This window comes from Mesoplodon densirostris, chromosome 12, assembly GCF_025265405.1.
Source record: "Mesoplodon densirostris isolate mMesDen1 chromosome 12, mMesDen1 primary haplotype, whole genome shotgun sequence".
In the NCBI taxonomy this organism is placed as follows: Eukaryota; Metazoa; Chordata; class Mammalia; order Artiodactyla; family Ziphiidae; genus Mesoplodon; species Mesoplodon densirostris.
This window is the reverse complement of record NC_082672.1, coordinates 20993702-21015346: the sequence shown is the minus strand read 5'-3', so window position 1 is coordinate 21015346 and position 21645 is coordinate 20993702. Positions and strand designations below refer to the sequence as shown.

General features: G+C 35.5%; 1 protein-coding gene across 5 annotated transcripts in view; it reads left to right on the top strand.

Moving 5' to 3' along the window:
- UTRN (utrophin) overlaps nt 1-21645 on the top strand; it is a 533820-nt gene that overhangs the window by 220283 nt on the left and 291892 nt on the right. For all 5 annotated transcript variants that reach the window (XM_060114636.1, XM_060114635.1, XM_060114639.1 and 2 more), the window contains 6 exons: nt 576-737; nt 1175-1312; nt 7519-7707; nt 8581-8753; nt 16852-17002; nt 18238-18413. In XM_060114636.1, coding sequence (XP_059970619.1) covers nt 576-737; nt 1175-1312; nt 7519-7707; nt 8581-8753; nt 16852-17002; nt 18238-18413 — 989 coding nt within the window. The remainder of the gene's footprint in view (nt 1-575; nt 738-1174; nt 1313-7518; nt 7708-8580; nt 8754-16851; nt 17003-18237; nt 18414-21645) is intronic.

The following is a 21645-nucleotide window of genomic DNA, read 5'->3' as shown; positions in this document are numbered from 1 at the left end:
CCCTCCCCGTGTCCTCAAGTCCATTCTCTACATCTGCGTCTTTATTCCTGTCCTGCCCCTAGGTTCTTCAGAAACTTTTTTTTTTTTTTTTTTGGATTCCATATATATGTGTTAGCATACGGTATTTGTTTTTCTCTTTCTGACTTACTTCACTTTGTATGACAGACTCTAGGTCCATCCACCTCAATACAAATAACTCAATTTCATTTCTTTTTATGGCTGAGTAATATTCCCTTGTATATATGTGCCACATCTTCTTTATCCATTCATCTGTCAATGGACATGTAGGTTGCTTCCATGTCCTGGCTATTGTAAATAGTGCTGCAATGAACATTGTGGTACATGACTCTTTTTGATTTATGGTTTTCTCCAGGTATATGTCCAGTAGTGGGATTGCTGGGTCATATGGCAGTTCTATTTTTAGTTTTTTAAGGAACCTCCATACTGTTCTGCATAGTGGCTGTATCAGTTTACATTCCCACCAACAGTGCAAGAGGGTTCCCTTTCTCCACACGCTCTCCAGCAAAAATCTACAATCAAGAATATCTTTTCAAAGAACATTTTTCCTTCTACAGTTGCTGATTGGCCAGGAACCATTATCATACCAATATCTGGTCACCACTGAAGCATTTGAAGCTGGTGTGCCTTTCTCTGACTTGGAAAAATTAGAAAATGATATAGAAAATATGTTAAAAGTTACAGAAAAGCGCTTGGAATCCAGTGATGAAGATGAAAAGGTTGGCTCAAGCAGATTTTCAAAACCGTGGTGTTCTCACTTTTCTTCTCTGTTAATTATATTTTTACATTAATGATGTTTACCCAAATATCTGCCAAACATGATAGAACAGATTTAAATGTGACTTTCTGGTGAGTGTCAGTGTAAGATTTGTCACGTGATTTACATAATGCTTAAAAAATAGACATACTTTCTGACTATAAAGGTGGTGTTATCTTAGTGCTATTTAACTTCTGCTAAACTAGCATTCCTTATGAGTTATTTTAACTTCATATATGAAATATTTTAAGAAAAACATAAACTTTTGTTGTATATCATTCAGATAAACATATGTTGACTTATACTATACTTTGTAGGTTAGTTCTCCTGCTTGGGAACTGATTGTAAGTGACCCTGTGCATTTTTCTTTTGAGTAATTTTTATCTTTTAAACATTCAGCTGGATGAGGAGAGAGCCCAGATTGAGGAAGTTCTACAAAGAGGAGAACAAATGTTACATCAACCTATGGAGGATAATAAAAAAGAAAAGATCCGTTTGCAGTTACTACTTTTGCACACAAGATACAACAAAACTAAGGTATGGTCATGGGGGAGTCTCTGTTCCACTTAAATAACTTTTTCAGCTCTTGCCATTGAGAAATGTGATGTTGCATTCAATGACATCTCAAAACAAACCAGTTGGAATGGCATCTCCTTCTCCTTTCTCATGTGTATTGCTAGATATGTTTATATTTTTGGATGAGGCGAGACTCACAGAAAATAGAAACATAAAACCTTATTATTGGACATCTCTTTTGGATTTCTGATAATGTTTTAAACCTTTGGGGAGTGACTTTCTCCTTCAGTTCTGTATTTTATGTGTGGAGGTCTTGACCACATTAAAAAAATTTCTAGTTTGCAAATAACTAAATTTGTGAAATTGATAAAATATGATTTATATTCTAGGAAAAGATTCACCACCAGCTCCCTTTTCAATAGCCATCTTTACAGCTGTATTGTAAATGTGCTGGTGTTCCCCAGAGGTCTGTACTTAGGTAATCCTTCTAGAACCAGTTTTAGTTGATGATGTTGGAATCTACTAGAAGATTCAGGTTTCTCAGCTTGATGCCTGTTGGCTGTCTCTATCTGTTTGTACTGCAGCCTTGTAACAGGTCCCAAGCTGAACTAGCCCTCTCTCCCCTCCTCCAACCTGTTTCCTGCTTTATTCCCTATCTTAGTTATTACATATAAAAACTACCCAGTTCTCAAGGTGGAAACTTCACAGTCTTATCAGTCATTTCCTGTTCCTCACACCACATTGAGGAAGGATTAGAACCATTAGGTCCAAATGAAGTAGATACAGGTCTGAACCTGAAGTTAGATACGGCTCTACCAGTTACTTGTATATGACCCTGAGAGAGTAACTTAACTTCCTCAGTCTACTAACCTTTCCATAATTCAGACTCTTATGATTTTCACCCACTAGTTATTCCCCAAGTTGTTTTTTAAGTCCAGTTTTTCTTAACTCTGGCCCATCTTCTCAGCATGTTTTTCTCAGCATTATTCCCCCAAAAGTCATGGCTGATCATATGATTCCTTTCCCTAAGAACTTGTTCAGAAAAAGATTGCAAAATGCAGGAAAAGCTTTAAGAGCAAGGTTTGTCACAATAATGGTATATAGAGGCTTTGGTTTGACCTCTGGCTACCTCTTTGATTCACTGTCATTCACCATGCAGTATAGCTATACTGGTTTTCTCTACCTTATGCCAACATACTGGTGCCTTAGCACCTCTGGAATCTTGCTAATTTCATTGTTATTCCCTGGTGTGGGTTTTATCTTCTTATTTTACCTGAAAAATGTGTTGTCTTTTAAGACTCGGTTCCATTTTTATTTCTAACATCTTTCAGATTATATTATAGTTCTTTGTTTAATTGTTACTTTTAAAAGTATTTTTCTTCTCTGGAACTTCTTCGTCTTTGGTTCCCAAATCAGAAATCATTAATGGTCCAAAATAGAAATAATTTTTAAACTTTTAATAGATAAACAAATTTGTTTTTCAAAAGTACTAACATATACTATTATAGGCTTGTTTCATTTGGATTTCACTAGCATTAGTTATTGTAATTAAAATTATTTTAAAATATTAAAAAAAATTTTGTCCTTATTTTATTAACACATATACTTCTTCAAATCTGTAGTTTTTAAAACTGTTTTTTAACTGTGAACATTAGAATCCCTTGAAGAGCTTAAAAAGAAATCGAGCCTCAAACCAGTTAAATCAAAATCTCTCAGGTTGTGCCTAGGTGTGGGTGCTTGAAAAAAAAAAAAAACTTTGTAGAAGATTCTAATGTGCAGTCAGCATTGACGACCAGCAGTTTACGGAACTCCTTCCCTCCCCTCCCCTCCCCTCCCCTCCCTTCCCTTCCCTTTCCTTTCCTTTCTTTTCTTCTCTTTTAGGTGAGCAATGAGCTCCTGCATGCTATGAGCAATATTTTATCCCTGTTGAATGATTTGAGAAAATTTATGTGGATGGGAGGAGATGGGGAAGGGCATAGGAAGGATTGGGTGGTGTGTGCACTGACAAAAAGCATGAGAAGGTTTTTAGCTGAAAAAATTCTTTCATAAGCCCCTCAGTTAGTTTTCATTTGGATTAACCTCCTTATGAATTCAGGTTAGAAATGAGAAAAGGTGTGAGAGAGGAGAAATGGTGGAGATTGGTGAAGAGAGAGAAAATGGAAGGTGGTGACAGGCAGTGGGTAACCAAAGACTATTGAGAAGGGACATGAAATTTCTTGTTTATTTTTGTTTTTGCTCTTTAAAAACAGACTTTATTTTTTAGAGCAGCTTTAGGTTCACAGCAAAGAGTTCCCACATACCCCTTGTCCCCTCACCCCCAATACACACATAGCCTCCTCCATGATATCAATGTCCTGCACCAGGGAGATATATTTGTTACAACTGATGAGCCTATGTTGACACATCATAATCAAAGTCCCTAGTTTACGTTAGGGCAGGGACGTTATATTTGTTTCAGTCAAAATCACAACCATCCTCAGTGCCTCCTCTTCAGTCCCATATTTATCATGTAAATCAGGGGTCCCCAACCTCCAGGCTGCAGACCTGTAGTGGTCCTTGGCTTGTTAGGAACCAGGCCGCACAGCAGGAGGTGAGCGGCGAGCGAGTGAGCGAAGCTTCATCTGCCGCTCCCCATTGCTCCCCATCACTCGCATTACCGCCCGAGCCATCCCCCCCACCCCCAATTCCGTGGAAAAATTGTCTTCCACGAAACTGGTCCCTGGTGCCAAAAAGGTTGTGGACCAGTGATGTAAATAGTTCCTCAGGTCAAGTACCTCCAGAGCCTCCCCTGAGGGTACAGAAGGGCTCATGCATATCATTTTCCTTTTCATTGACTGCCTTTCACATGGTTTCTCCTACAAAGTGATATAGGTGGCTTTTTAAAAATTATGAATTTATTTAAACTAAAAAAAAGGACTCATTTTCTTATTTGAAATATATATTGAATGACCCTTTCTCATTTGTTTACTAGGGTATTAACTATTTTAAAATATGCGCAAGCTCTTCATAAATAAAGATATTAACCTCTTGTCATATTTGCTATAAAAAGTATCATCTTATTGATTTTTATCTTCTAATTATTTTACCTTTAATATACAGCCATTTAGGGCCTCCCTGGTGGCGCAGTGGTTGGGAGTCCGCCTGCCGATGCAGGGGACACGGGTTCGTGCCCCGATCCCGGAGGATCCCGCATGCCGCGGAGCGGCTGGGCCCGCGAGCCATGGCCGCGGGGCCTGTGTGTCCGGAGCCTGTGCTCCGCAACGGGAGAGGCCACAGCAGTGAGAGGCCCGCGTACAGCAAAAAAAAAAAATAAATAAATATACAGCCATTTAAAATTTTTGTTTAGCCACACATGGCTAGGTTTTTCCTTTGTGCTTTTCTTAAAAAGTCCTCATCCTCCAGAGAGTTGACGATGTTCAACTCAGTTTTGTTCCAAGTTTTCCCTACGGTTTGATAAAAACAAAACTTAGAACATTTTTGTAAAGTGTCATTTAAAATCAATTTTTTAATCTATCTGGAATTTAGGTTGCTGTATGACATGAGGTGCATCATGTAACATTTAATGCTACCTTGTAGTATATCTGTATCTTTGTGTCCTAGCTGAATTCTTTAAAAATAAAATTATCCAGAAGTAAAGTCTGGGTCAGATCTTGAGGACCTTTTGTTTTTTTTCTCCTAGGGCATTTTTTTTTTTTTTTTTTTTTTTTTTTTTTTTTTTTTTGCGGTATGCGGGCCTCTCACTGTTGTGGCCTCCCCCGTTGCGGAGCACAGGCTCCGGACGCGCAGGCCCAGCGGCCATGGCTCACGGGCCCAGCCGCTCCGCGGCACATGGGATCCTCCCAGACCGGGGCACGAACCCGTATCCCCTGCATCGGCAGGCGGACTCTCAACCACTTGCGCCACCAGGGAGGCCCTCCTAGGGCATTTTGATTGATCACTGTCTTGGGATGAAATCTATTTTGGGAATATAGAAAGCACATATTTGAATCTTGAATGGACTTGCTGCTTCAGCAAGAGTATGGAGGCTCAGGAAGCCTAGATTATGTGTATAGTATTAATAGAAAAATACAGTATTAATGAACGTGATTTTTTAAAAAAAAAAACATTGGGACTTTCTATTTATAATACCTACTGACCTCCCCAGTTCACCCTAAAGACTCAGATACATGTGACCTTGCAGAATGACACTCTGTTGTGTAACTGAAGAAGCAGCACAAAATTCCTGGCCTTGTAGTGGTTGTTATGGTATAGAAGTGGCTCTCACCAGTAAGCAGGCAGAGCAGATTAAAAAAAAACAAAAAACCTGGTGTATGATGTTTAGTGATGCTAATGAGGAAAGTACTATAAAGTTGAATGTCCTACAAGCACATATCAAATAGCTGGAGGCCTAGAGTCCTTTTTGGTCTTGGAAAAACAGAGGCTGTCTGAGAAGACCCTGGCTGATAGATGAGAAAGCCAAGTAGAACAGGTCCCAGTTTTTTTACTCCTTTGACATGAATTCTCAACCTGTAAATACTTTCTTTGTGTCTTTTTCCTTAAAGTTAAGAAGAGGAACAATTGAGCTTCCCTTTGTGATCTGCCAAAAAATTGGGCTATTTAAAATTAAAATCTGAAAAAAATTAAAAAAAATTTTTATTAAGAAATACTTCATATCTTTTTATTAAAACTGGTTCCTGGGTGAACACATTATTTATTTCAGCATTCTTTTATATTTGCTTAAAATATAGCATATAGTTTGCCTTCTTAGATATATAGTTAAATACCTAGAAATGTTTTCTGACTAAAATTTGAATGTGTGGCATTAGGATAATAAAATTATTATTAGTGTCAAGTATAAACAAGCCTGTGGATAAAGTCAGGAAATCAATAGGCTTGCTTCTCACCTGGCTATCTAGGACTGCCCATCATTTGGTGAAAGTCATAGTTTATCAAATTCTAGGAGACAAAGAAATGCAAACCTCGAGATTCAACAACATATTATTCACTCAGTGTTGTTAATCTTGGGTATTGGTTTCATTTAGGAATTGTAACCATTTTCAGGATCTAAACTCAGTGAACATGTACTTATGATCATATTCACTGTCATCTGAGTTTACAGAGGAATATCATTTTTCAAAAGTTCAATATAGGAATATGGTGAAAGTGTCAAGGAAATCCACTTAATTCATGAGAGGATGTACTTTGGCCATTTGCAAGCAGTAGGCAGCAATTATTAAATGGTAGCCATCAAGGCATAAAGGATGTGAACCCAGGGATGAGTGGCCCATCCCAGAGAGTACTTTATTGTTTAGAAAGCTCTGATTAGAGGATACAGGAGATACTATGCTAGGGTAAATAAGTTATCCACTCAATTTAGAATCTGCCTGAATTTAGCATGGTAGGATCTATCATCTTATGTAGGATATTCATGTTTTGTAATATTGTTCTCAAAAGTTAAGATTATATACTGAATTGCCTGGATATTATTTTAATTAAACCCCCTACTGCATTTGTTATGTTGCGTTACAAATACATGTTTCACTTATTTACTTTTTCACCAGTGAGGCCCAGAAGTGTTTAATCTAATTGTGAGATTTTTTTTAAAAAGGCGAAATAATATTGGTATTAAAATTTTTACTTCATACAGAATTTTATGATTTGCAGCATATTCTCATTTCTTCAGTAACTTAGGAAAGGAGTCGTTATGTTTTCCTGTTTGCCAAATGAGTTTAGGTGGCTTAAGTCTTAAAAAAAAAACCTTTCAAGGGCCTCCCTGGTGGCGCAGTGGTTGAGAGTCCGCCTGCCGATGCAGGGGATACGGGTTCGTGCCCCGGTCTGGGAGGATCCCATATGCCGCGGAGCGGCTGGGCCCGTGAGCCATGGCCGCTGGGCCTGCGCATCCGGAGCCTGTGCTCCGCAACGGGAGAGGCCACAACAGTGAGAGGCCCGCATACCGCAAAAAGAAAAAAAAAAAAAAAAAAAAAAAAACCTTTCAAGCATTAACAGCTTATTTAAGCCTTTTAACAACAGGCTACAGATGAAAATGAAAATAGAGATTGTTAATGGTTTCTATAGCAGTGCAGGGAAAATTTTAAAAAATTAAAACAAGTTTTTAAGTTTTTTCTCATGGTATTGAATTTCTCCACAAAATAGTATTTTTTTCTTTGTTTTTTGTGTTTTCAATTTGCTGCTATTCATTGTGGGAATAATTTAAAAGATGTGTGTTATTATTATTCATGTCTTTACAGGCAATCCCTATTCAACAGAGAACAGGTCAGCTCGCTTCTGGAATTAGCTCACCACCTCTCCCCACAGATTATCTGGTTGAAATTAACAAAGTTTTACTTTCCATGGATGATGTTGAATTATCACTTAATACTCCAGAACTAAGCTCTGTTGTCTATGAAGACTTCTCTTTTCAGGAAGATTCTCTGAAGGTAAATATCCAGACACTGCATTTGAATAGCTGCAGTTGATGTAGAAATAAAGCAAGGAATTTGTCATTGTGCCTACTTAGATTATCCATAACCTTTTACATTTGTGCCAAGGAATTAATAATATGTATGAAAAATAAACTTTTCCTATATCCACCAATGAAATACTGTCAAAAATTTAATTTATTAAAAGTAGATATGGATTTTTAAGTATGCACAGTTATTAATGCTTTGCAACATCAGAGACTTTTTAAAATCAAACACGTGCACAAACCATATTCCTTTCTCGTAAACTTGATTGTCATTTGATGTAAAATGTTGACATTTATCTAGCCACCTATAACGATTTAAGATTGGCTAGTGCTTGGGTATGGAATGACATGTTGATTGTAAGTTAACTAGGGATCTGAAAGTTTTCAGTTAATTCACAAAACTAATATCAAGACTTTCATATAATTTGATTGCATTTATGTATCAAGTCACAATAAAATTGCTGATAGAGCTGATATGTTTGATAGCTCATTTCTGTCATTTAAATTAGTATTATTAGGTATTTGAAAATATAAATAATTTCTAGCTTCAAACACTTCATTACCTTTATGGAATGTTATTGAAGCTTTTTATATGTCCTGTACAAATGCCACTTTGAACATCTGTGAGGATTTTTTCCCCACCATTAGGATATTATGTAACATTCCTCATGCTTTGGCCAATACAGGGTCTTATTTTTTTTTAAAGTTTCCAGTTTTGATAAGCAACAATTATGATGTCTCATTATTTTTAAGTAACTTATTCAATATAAATTTTTGGCCTCCTGTGATTCCATTCTTTTATCTCTTTGCTGGATTTTGTTAATGTATGACAATATATTCATAGACTATCAAAGACCAACTGGACAAACTTGGAGAGCAGATTGCAATCATTCATGAAAAACAACCAGATGTTATCCTCGAAGCTTCTGGACCTGAAGCCATTCAGATCCGGGATACACTTACTCAGTTGAATGCAAAATGGGACAGAATTAATAGAATGTACAACGATCGTAAAGGGTATGTTTAAATGAATATTTAATTTTTCAAAAAGGTCTATAAGTTCATATGTACATTAAGGTTGGTGAAGATATGTTTCAAATTCTTGTAATAGGCCCTGTTTAATAAATTGTGATGTAGTTCCTTAAAAAAGATCAGCTCACATATACATGATCATTTGCAATGTAATATATAATATTTTAACAATTAAGGAAGCACTTTTATTTATTTGTTTTTATTGAAGTATAGTTGACTTACAATATTAGTTTCAGGTGAACAGCATAGTGATTCAATATTTTTACATTTTATGCACCATACGAAGTTATTACAATATTATTGACTATATTCCCTGTGCTGTACATTACGACCCTGTGACATATTTATTTTATACTAGTAGTTTGTACCCCTCAATCCTTCTTCACATATGTTGCCCATTCCCCCTACTGCCTCCCCTCTGGCAATCACTAGTTTGTTCTCTGTATCTGTGAGTATTTTTCTGTTTTGTTATATTTGTTTCTTTTGTTTTTTAGGCTCTGCATATAAGTGAAAACATACAGTATTTGTCTTTCTCTGTCTGACCTGTTTCACTTAGCATATACCCTCTTGGTCTCTCCATGCTGTTGCAAATGGCAAGGTTTCATTCTCTTTATGCCTGAATAATATTCTTATATATATCTTCTTTATCCATTCATGTGTCGATGGACATTTAAGTTGCTTCCATATCTTGGCTATTGTAAATAAAGCTGCTATGAAAATGAGGGTGCAGATATCTTTTCAAGTTAGTGTTTTTGTTTCCTTTGGATCTATTGCCAGAGGTGGAATTGTTGGACCAGAGGGTAGTTATATTTTTAATTTTTTGAGGATCTTTTATACTGTTTTCCATAGTGGTAATACCAATTTACATTCCCCCAACAGTGTACAAGGGTTCCCTTTTCTCCACATCCACACTAGCACTTGTTATCTCTTGTCTTTTTTTTTTTTTTTTTTTTTTTGCGGTATGCGGGCCTCTCACTGTTGTGGCCTCCCCCGTTGCGGAGCACAGGCTCCGGACGCGCAGGCTCAGCGGCCATGGCTCACGGGCCCAGCCGCTCCGCGGCATATGGGATCCTCCCAGACCGGGGCACGAACCCGCATCCCCTGCATCGGCAGGCGGACTCTCAACCACTTGCGCCACCAGGGAGGCCCTATCTCTTGTCTTTTTGATGAAGATCATTGTAACAGGTACGAGGTAATGTTTCATTGTGGTTTTAATTTGCATTTCCCTAATGACTAGTGATGTTGAGCATCTTTTCATGTGCCCATTGGCCTTTCGTATATGTTCTTTGGAGAAATGTCTTTTCAGGTCCTCTGCCCATTTTTTAATTGGATTATTTGATTTTTTGATATTGAGTTGTGTGAGTTCTTTATATATTTTTGATATTAACCCCTTGTCAGACATATTGTTTGCAAGTATCTCCTCCCATTTGGTAGGTTGCCTTTTTATTTTGTTGATGGTTTCCTTTGCTGTGCAAAAGCTTTTTAGTTTGATGTAGTCCTATTTGTATATTTTTGCTTTTGTTGCCCTTGCCTGAGGAGATATATCCCCCAAAATATTGCTAAGACCTATGTCAAAAAGCATACTGCTTGTATTTTCTTCTAGGAGTTTTATGGCTTCAGGTCTTACACTTAAGTCTTTAATCCATTTTGAGTTTACTTTCATATATGGTGTGAGAAAATGGTCGAGCTTCATTTTTTTTACATGTACCTGTCCAGTTTCCACAACAGTGCTTATTGAAGAGATTGATAGTATATATAGAAAATTCTAAAGACTCCACCAAAAACTACTAGAACTAATAAATGAATTTAATAAAGTTGCAGTATACAAAATTAATGTACAGAAATCGGTTGCATTTCTATACCCTAATAACAAACTATCAGAAAGAGAACTTTAAGAAAAAAATCCCATTTGCAATCCTTTTGCATCTAAAAGAATGAAATACCTAAGAATAAATTTAACCAAGGAGGTGAAAGACCTGTACTCTGGCAACTATATGACATTGATAAAAGAAAGTGAAGACAACACAAATAAATGGAATGGTATACTGTGTTCATGGATTGGAAGAATTAATACTGTTAAATGTCCATACTACCCATAGCAATCTACAGATTTGGTGCAATCCCTGTCAAAACACCCATGTTATTTTTCACAGAACTAGAACACATAATGCTAATATTTGTATGGAACCACAAAAGACCCTGAATAGCCAAAGCAGTCTTGTGAAAGAAGAACAAAGCTGGAGGTATCATGGTCTCTGACTTCAAACTATATTACAAAGCTATAGTAATCATTACAGTATGGTACTGGCAGAAAAAGACATTTAGATCAATGGTATGGAATAGAGAGCCCAGAAATAAACCCACACACATACAATTAATCTACGACAAAGAAAGCAAACATATACAATGGAGAAAAGGAAGCACCTTTAATTTTTAGTATCTGAATAGTGTCCATTTTCTTTAAAAATCTTGAAAAGGATTTTCAATAACGTTCAGTTTCTCCACACACTTGATGATTAATGTGAGTGAAGAGCAGAAACAGCTACAGATAATTGGAATCCATATATAACCCCAAAGCCTTTTTTAAAAAAAATAACCTTCTGTTTAATAGAATGTTTTTGAGCCTCCTTCTTTCTAGTCTTTGACCAGGCCTATTAACAGGTAGAAACAAAAATTGGTAAGACTTTTGATGGTAGCTGTGTATGTATGGAAAGTCAAGTATGATGTGAAATAGCTCAATATAAATTACAGTGTAAGAGTAATGTTAACACAGAAAAATATACCAGAAAACCTTAGAGTCATACACACAAAAATAGGCATGGTGTTCTTCATCTTCTTTTTTTTGTTTTAGCTTACATATTTCACGTGATTATACAATCCTTGGAAAGGTAAAGTTTAATAATCTTTTGGTGTATTTCTTTGTATCAATTTTTAAAAACTTCTCTGTACATTTAGAGAATATCCTCTTACATACAGCTTTATGCATACTTCTGACTTTAATTAGACTTGATTATTAGATGAAGACTAATTTGTTAAAAAATAATAACATTTTAAGGCTCTAGATTGCATCACAGTACTGGTCATTGTAACTCTGCCAACAACATATGTGAAAGTGTCCTTCTTACTGAACCCTTGTTAACACTGACAGATTTTTTTTTAGACCTTTGCCAATTGTATAGTGATGGATTACATCTCAATATGATTTTCATTTCTTTGATTATCAGCAAAATTCCAATATTTTTACATATGTTTATTGGTACCAGTGTTATTCCTTCTGTTAATGGGTAGGTCATGTTCTGTGCTTATTTTTCTATCATAGTATTATTATTTACTTCTTAATTTGCAAAAGCTTTTTTCTATATTAAGAATATTAACCATTCATATTTTTTGTTCATTGCTTAATTACTCACAGCTTTCCATGTACCCTTTGTCTGTGTTAATGGTGTTTTTTGACATATAGAAATTTTAATTTTCTATAATTATATCTTATGTCTTTTCCTTTGTAATTTCATTTTTTTATGCATATAAATTACCTTTTCATTGTGAGAGTAATTAAATATTTATATATATTTAAAATAACTTTGCTTGATTTAAAATTTACATGTAAAAACTAAACCATCTGAATTTTATTTTGATATGTATTTTGTTTTAAGGCTCCAGTTTGGTGGTTCTATACACCAACTCTTTTTTTAAAATTCTTTTCCATTAGCAATATAGTTCCCTGTGCTATAAAGTAGTACCTTGTTGTTTATCCATTCTATATATAATTGTTTGCATCTGCTAATCCCAAACTCTCAATCCGTCCCTCCCCCCTCCCCCCTTGACAACCACAAGTCTGTTCTCTATGTCTGTAAATAGCAACTCTTTAGTACCAAGAGTAGGGGCCATGCATCCCTACTTTTTAAACACTCCCCAGCTCACTTTTTTATGCAGCCTGAGTTAAGAAACACTAACCTGTTCTATTTTGCTGTGTTTTTCTTAAATAAACAACCAATTTCCTCTATATTTTTTGCTGAATAATTTAACTCTCCATTATTGTTGGTGATACTTCCTTTACCATAAACTTAAAGGCATTTCAACTTCATATTTATTTAATTTTGCTAATTCTGCCTTCTCACACCATTAGTTTTAGTCTAATACATAACATTTTCATTTTTAAAGCATTATTAATTTTTTCATCCAGCACAGTAAATTTTCTCTAATTATTCTAACATTAAAATTCATATTCTTTTTCTATATTTATTCTTCCAGTAAAATTTTAGTCATCAATTTTTGAAAAAATGGTGAATTTGAAATGTAGTCTTTCACTCATCTGGGTCCTTTTCTGTGTCCTCAGTAAGGTTTTGAAGATTTGTCTGCATCTTTCTCCCCAGGACTATTACTTGGTAGTTTTGTGCTTTTCTTATTGTTGGTTAGTGTAAAGTTGATGTATGGTAGCTTATTTCTGCATTTTCTGCCCTGCGTGTGTTTGTGCGTGTGTGTGTGTGAGAGTGTGTGCATGCACGTGTAAGTGTATGCCTGTGAGTATGGGTATAAATTTGATTTTCTTGGCCTTTCTTAGTATACTGACACATCATTTGTGTATAATGATAACTTTTCTTCTTTTTTTCAATTATCCTATTTGCATATATGCATCTGGCTAATGTGGCAGAATTTCAAGAACGTTATGATTAGTAACGTTGATTGCAGATATTCATGCCATTTACTTGATTATAAAAATTTTAACTTTTTAGAAAATACTTTATTCCATAGTTTTTTTTAATTGAGCACAGAACAGTATTCTCTTATGTTAGAAAAGTCTTCTCTATCACATTTTTATTTTATTATTTTGTTTTCTGTGTTTACTAGATTTCATTTGCTAGGAGGTTGTCTCTCTTATTTTCTTTAGCCCAGCACTTGGATGCATTAGTTGATTATGTTCTTATTCTTATTCCTAATTTTTATTTAGTTTTTGTCTTCTAACCTTGGTAACCTATCCTAAAATGTTTATTTTTCCCCATTCCTATGTGCCCACTTTTACAAGCAATAAATGAGCACTCCTTTCTATTCTTTTCTTTTCATAGAACATGGAGGCAATGGCAAATATCCTGTGCTTTCATGGTTTCATAACCATTATCGGTCATGACACCTGGGTGACCACCAAGTCATTTGTCTATGCCAGGTCTCTGTGCTGTTTTGCTTATAAAATTTTTTAAGTATTGTTGGCCTGTGGTAAAAGATAAATACCATGAAAATAAACAGGTATCTTTCTTTGAGAAGTCCCTTATGCCTCCTTTGTAATGGTTCATAGCATTAGCTTTCATATTTTTCCTTAATAAGTAATTTTAGGACCATCTTAGACAAACAGTGGAACAGTGGAGAAATAAGCCAGTTATTTCTTCCTTCTCATCTTAGATCCTTGGATCTTTGTGTATCTTCTCTCCTAAGAATGTCTTCCCAGATGTTTATCCTCTGTATCTTCTTTGTGCCTCTCACTGCTGTGTGGACAAAGTTCAGACTTCTTATCTTGACCTTAGAAGCTTTTTAACAGTGTTCTCCAGTTGGCCTAATTTCTAATACCTTATACGTACTGCTCAAAAACAAGTTTTCTTCACTTATTTCACATAAACTTGATTAAAATTTCCTTTACCTTCTTTACCTTCCCAGCTTTCTGATTCTTACTCAGAATTCCATCTTTTACCAGGAATAGTTTTCCTTCTTAATTTAATCAGTCATTCTTTTTCCATCATTTAAAAAGTGTTTAAAACTCAGTTTCGTCATAGAAGACTTCACCCATCCACCTACCTATGTATACCTATACCTATCTATCCGTGCACCATTCATTTAATGAATATTTATTGGGTGCCGACTAATGAAGATTGTCTTAATGTATTCTCTTAGTGTTTTGTTTGAAGTGCTCTTATTTTCATTATGCCCAATAGAACATTGCTTCCCTGTGGGCACTCAACAAATATTAATGGAATTTTTATTCAGTAATTTTCATGGAAGAAGGAAACATAAAGATTATTTAGGAGTTAGCAATGTCAGGGACCATTTTATTATTTTAAAAAATAATAATATTACCTTTTTATTATATAAACATTTTAGTAGAATCATTAAAATTTCAGAGATCTCTTCTAAACTTCTCCTAGTACCACTACTCTAAACAAAGAGGCAGAGGGAAATTCTTTAGGATTCCAATCCAACAGAGCTTTTCTTTTTTACACTTATATGTTCCAAATATGACAAGCACTGGAGTTTGGCTTTATCTCATTTCTAAAGGAGTTATGTTTGAATAGAAGTCTTGATAGTCTTTGTTTCATTGCCTAACCTGAGCTTTGCAGGCACTCCCATCCTGTGCTGTGTTCAGGTCAATGGAACACACTGGATTAGTCCCCGCACAGAGTATGTTAGTCTGCTAGGGCAGCTATAATAAGATACCACAGTCAAGGTGGCTTAAACAACAGACATTTATTTTCTGTCAGTTCTGGAGGCTGGTACCAGAAGTTAGTTTCTGGTGAGGCTTCTCTTACTGGCCTGCAGATGGCCACCTTCTCACTGTATCCTTACCTTACATGGCCTTTCCTCTGTGCTCTTGCAAAGAGAGAGAAAGAGAGAGAGAGAGAGGCAGAAAGAGGCAGACATAGATATCTCTGGTGTCTCTCCCTCTTATTAGGACAGCAGTCCTATGGGATTAATGACCCACATGACCTCATTTAACCTTAATTACCTCCCTAAACACCCTGTCCCCAATATAGTCATGTTGGGGGTTAGGGCTTCAACATATGAATTTTGGGGGATGCAATTCCGTGCATAACACAGAGATAATAGACTGCAAGGAAATTTTTTTTAAACATCTTTATTGGAGTATAATTGCTTTACAATGATGTGCTGGTTTCTGCTTTATATCAAGTGAAACAGCTATACATATATCCCCATATCTCCTCCCTCTTGCATTTCCCTCCCACCCTCCCTATCCCACCCCTCTAGGTGGTCACAAAGCACCGAGCTGATCTCCCTGTGCTATGCAGCTGCTTCCCACTAGCTAGCTATTTTACATTTGGTAGTGTATATATGTCCATGCCACTCTCTCACTTCGTCCCAGCTTACCCTTCCCCGCCCTGTGTCCTCAAGTCCATTCTCTACATCTGCGTCTTTATTCCTGTCCTGCCCCTAGGTTCTTCAGAAACTTTTTTTTTTTTTTTTTTAGATTCCATGTATATGTGTTAGCATATGGTATTTTTCTCTTTCTGACTTACTTCACTCTGTGTGACAGACTCTAGGTCCATCCACCTCAATACAAATAACTCAATTTCATTTCTTTTTATGGCTGAGTAATATTCCATTGTATATATGTACCACATCTTCTTTATCCATTCATCTGTCAATGGACACTTAGGTTGCTTCCATGTCCTGGCTATTGTAAATAGAGGTGCAGTGAACATGGTGGTACATGACTCTTTTTGAATTATGGTTTTCTCAGGGTATATGCCCAGTAGTGGGATTGCTGGGTCGTATGGTAGCTCTATTTTTAGTTTTTTAAGGACCCTCCATACTGTTCTCCATAGTGGCTGTATCAATTTACATTCCCACCAACAGTATACTGCAAGGAAATTTTGAAGTGTTTTGGCCTTTGGGGTTTTGTTCTAGCTGGGAACTAAGTGTGCTGGAAGTAAAACACGCTATTTTTTTCCTAAGGGAATAGAGTAATTAATCATATTTTACACTTCATGGTGTTTGAAATGTTAAGTGTTTAAATTTGGGTGGGTTAACATGCCTGCAGCTAATCTATCTTGATTTTCCAAGCCAGAGAAGGCTTCTTTTCAGTTAAAACGCTGCCTAGTGTGTGTGTATGTGTGCATGAATATGGGGGGTGGTGTGGTGTATGCAGATTGCTTTGCTCTTGGTATGATGCATGTTTCTCTAAGAGGAATCATTAACTGTAATACACTACGGAAACTGGTCTTACAGAGCAGTGAGCTGTGAATTCACTCATTTTGAGGCTTTCAGTTTAAATGAGGTTTGAATTTTCATTTTAGAAAATTGCTTCTAGACGGTCCTGGAAAGTTGGGAAACCTATTTTATTTTGTTTGTTGTCCTCTAGTTATTTCGATAGGGCTGTGGAAGAATGGAGACAGTTCCATTGTGACCTCAATGACCTCACACAGTGGATAACGGAAGCTGAAGAGTTGCTGGCTGATACTTTTGCTCCAGATGGTGGCCTGGACTTAGAGAAAGCCAGGATACATCAGCAGGTGAGTGCTTTCTGTCAGAGGATGAGGATCTGCTAAAAAAGGTGGCATATTTATTTAGTATGCACCATTTAAGACAGATTTCGAAAGTAAGGGCTCACTATATTAATTTTTCAGGAGTATATAGACAATCTGTAATTTTTGTTTAAGTTCTAGTTTCTAGTTTTAAAGGTTTAAGAGAAAATGGTTATTTCAGTTTTTAATAAGGATTTTAAAGAAATTTAAATAAAAAAATACTCTTTAGTGGAATATGTGAAAAACAATTTTATTTAAAAATTTTTATGTTTATAATAACACTTGTAAAATTTTGTACTCAAGACTACATCAAGGCCAGAATGATATCTGCATACCTCACCTCTATTTTCTATACTTAAACAGTTAGGCATCTTATGTTTCTTTGTATCATTGATCATTATCATAAAAGTAAATTATTCTTGAGCTATATCAGGACAGCTGCTCATGTAAGTCTAATTCAGTCTTGGGAAAATATAACACAATAGCTAAATCAGTTCTACTGATAATAATGGGTCATTAAAAATAATGGTTGAAAGCAAGCAAAATTTCATTTTACCATTGTTGAAGATATTTTCTCTTTTATTAAATTTTTAAAATATATTTTATGTAGAAGGCTTCTGAGGAGTTAGAAAATGCTTTTATTTTTCTCATAAATATGTTAATGCATTTTTTCTTATTTTTAGAGTTATAGAGAAGTGCTTAAATTTGACTTTAAAATATCCTTTCTTAATCCGTTGCTTAAAAATTTACAGACCAGTGAAGCAATGTCTCAGTAAAATGCACATTGAGGGTTACTTATATATGGTAGGACGTAATGGTATATAGGGGTAGATGGTTTAACATTTTTTTAAGAGACACTTTCAAGCACGTGTATAGAAGATAGGCAATTCACTTCAATCAAACATGATTGATGCTTATGCGTCAATGTAAACAGCAGTGATTTATTTTATGTTATTAGGCTGTCCTCTTCCACTCTATTTTGCCTGATGACATTCATGACATTCATGAGAGTGGGTTAGATTTCAAAATAGATTTCATTTAATGTGTTCAATGAAATGTAATTGAAGTGTTAAAAATGGCTTTTTCATATACGTAAAATATCCTTCCAGGGCTTTGTTTCTCTAACACTTAAATTGACACCACACCAATGGTACCTGGGTGGATTCATTACAGAACAGTTTAGTTTAGAAGTGGAGGTAATCTTGAGTTGTTCTCTGTCACAGGAGCTCGAGGAGGGCATCGGCAGCCACCAGCCCAGTTTTGCAGCACTAAACAGAACTGGGGATGGGATTGTACAGAAACTCTCCCCGACAGATGGAAGCTTCTTGAAGGACAAGTTGGCAGGTTTAAACCAACGCTGGGGTGCAATCGCTGCAGAAGTGAAGGATCGGCGGCCAAGGTGATTTAGCCATGATAATTTACATGTCAAAAAACCCTTTATTTCTCTTTTTCCTTTTTATTATGATATGTGACTATGTGGCAGAAACTTGAAGTAGGTGGAGGAACACTCTGGACTCCCAGTCTGAAGATCTGGATTCAGAGTCAGGCCTCTCCCTCACTCGTATCCTGACCGGGCCTCGGGGTCTTCATGAGTAATCCCTCTCACTCGGTAGTTCTTGGTGTCTAAGGGTGTCCTATATCCTTATATGTCAGTGCTGAGTACATAGTGCAGTTCCTCATTAATGTGACATAATAAATATAATGTATTATTGTGCGTTTTTATGTCAGATTATGTTACAATGCCCCAGATTTTATTAGGGTGTCTTCTGATTACAAACACGTTTGATTACCAGTGAATATAATACTCAACATTACACATATTATTTTAGATATTACTGTACAGTTATATGAAGTTATGTTTTGAGACAATCAAGTTTTAATGGATGATTCCTACTTAATACATTTCATCTCATTAATGGCCTTTTTTGGGGGGAGCGGGTTAATGATAGTTTTGGGTTAAAAAGTCCCAGGTAATTTTTTTCCTGCTAATTTTAACTCTGTAGATGATGTATTATTTTACTGATAAGCTATTGTTATGTTAAAGGCTAATCTAATACTTTATCAAGTATATAGTATGACATAAAATATTGAACTTTGAATATTTGGCTTATGGCTGCTTTTTATAAAATAACATCATCTGTTATTTCGTGTGTTTTGGTAGGAGTCAAATCATAGTTTGCGTGTCTTGGTTGAGAGGTTGCCATGTGGAAGAGACAGGGTTTGGCCTCATTTAATCGTCACAACTACTCTCTGAGGGGACTATTTAGACCCATTGTACAGCTTTGGAAACTGAGGCTCAGAGAGGAGAGGTTAAGTAACTTGTCTAGGGTCTCACAGAAAATTAGTGACAGTGCTAACTTATGCTCTTAAATACTACGCCTGTAAAACTTGGGAAGACCTCAGAGTTCGCTGGCCAAGTTTCCTCCCCTTTGAATGAAAACTAGGATATCTTCTTAGAGTGTCACAAAGACTAAAGGAGACGGTGTTTGTAAAAAGTATTATTCTCTGCCTATTCATAGTAAACACGAACGACTAAGGAACTCAGAGAGACTAAGATGAAGAAAATGTTTAAAGGAAAAAATGATCTGATGTGGTTAAATGACACATTATTAAGAAGGTAGAGTGTTGTCACAGACACTGGGGTGATGGATTGTGGAATTGAGGCATCTCAGGGGAGGGATCCTGAAGCTGGTTTTGAAGCATTTACAGCAATTTCCATAAATTCCCCTTACGGATGGTCTTGTAGGGAAAAGGCACAGAACAGACAAGGTGGGAGGCATTAAATAGTATGGCCAGGTAAGAAATCTGTGAAGGTTGGATGGTGAGGAGGCTTCAGGGGACCAGGGGCAGGATTGGAAGCTGATGTCCCATAGGATTTATGTGCCATGGTAGTGAGTCGGCAGGGAGAGTCCTTCTAGCTTGAAAATGATCTATCTCTCAGGTCTTCTTAAGGAAAAAGATGTACTTGCTGGCATAGTATTAACAATAACTGCAGGAGTTCCCTTAATCAGTTTCAAATGGCTCTCTGTGGAACGTGGTAATTATTGCTCCTGGGACTAACAAGGTGAAGCTAATAAATGTTTTGCTCATTTTTTTGGAAGAGAAAAGAATAATGAATCTCTTCTCCAGCATCTTGTATTTTAACTAAAACAATATTTGTTTTCATAAATTCCTGTTTAACTTTACTTCAGGTTGTAATTTATCTCAAATTGGGGCCACCTTGCAATTTTATGGGCTTAGTATGTGTACTGTTATCAGTCGTTGAGAAACAGCACAGAGCTCAATTTATTTTTGTATTGAGTGCCAGTCATTAAATATTTACACAGTTCAGCAACTTATGGTGTTATTCCTTAATGAGCAATTGTTACCTACTGTTTGAACATGAATTTATAACTTGTTTTTACTTAGTGATAACATTTAAAATGTAGATTATATTTAGCTAGTTTGCAGATGAAAATTTTGTGTGACTCAAATATGTCTTACTGAAATTACTTGATAATGTTAGCTTTCTTCATAGATATATTTTCAAAATACTAAATTAGTCATGATTATGAAACATTGGAAATTTAAATTACAACCTTTTTTTTTTGAAACGCAAGGTCTATAGTAGTATTTGAGTTGTTTCCAAAGTTGTTATTTAAAGACTCTTCAATACAGAGGGTAAATTACCTGTTTTGGTACTGGTAGTCTAAACAATTCGTACTATTGCTTTATTTATTTATTTTTTTAAAACTTGAAGCAGTGTTCTCTCCTGATGGATACTTATATATATATATATATATATATATTCTTTTTTATCGATAGATTCTTTTCCCTTACAGGCTATTACAAAATATTAAGCATAGTTCCCTGTGCTATACAATAGGTTCTTGTTGGTTATCTGTTTTGTATATAGTATTGTGTATATAGTATTGTTAATCCCAAACTCCTAATTTATTCCTCCCCCCTTTCCCTTATCAGTTTTTTAAACATTAAAATAGTTTATTTGTGATTAAAAAGAAAAAGTCATAGACATAAAAAATGTAAATCCTTATTAGGGATGACATAATGTAATTCATTTAAAAAATCACTTTCTATTTTTAAACCAGCAGCTAATAGCAGCAGCTATAAAAATGATACCACCACCAAGCTCTAAATAGCTTCAAACTCTTTCTTAAAAATACATAATCTTGTTTGTCATATGAGTTCTAGTCATATATCTTTTGACAGATGGTTTATATAATTATAAATGTTATTCTTATAACATTAAAAAGATGTAATTGAGGCAGTTTTTTTTATATTCATATGACTATTTGTTTCCTTATAGCCTTTAAAACTTTGACTTTATTTTTTCTAGATTTTTTTTATAACTTGGTGCTATATTCAAATATAATACTATTTTAATGAGCTAATCAAATTTCTATTTTTTCTTGTCTTTCTTAATATTTGTAAAAATTTCTCATTCTCAGTATCTTGCCTTGTTCTTGTTCTTTCTTTCCTATGAATAAAGTAGAGTAATAGTTGCAACCTAATGTGAGTAATATGTCATATAATGATACTTTTCTATATCCATGGAGTACTCATAAAGAATTATGTATTTTTCCTTAATTATTTTAGATAAAGACATTTTTCATGTTTTCTTTTTAAAACTT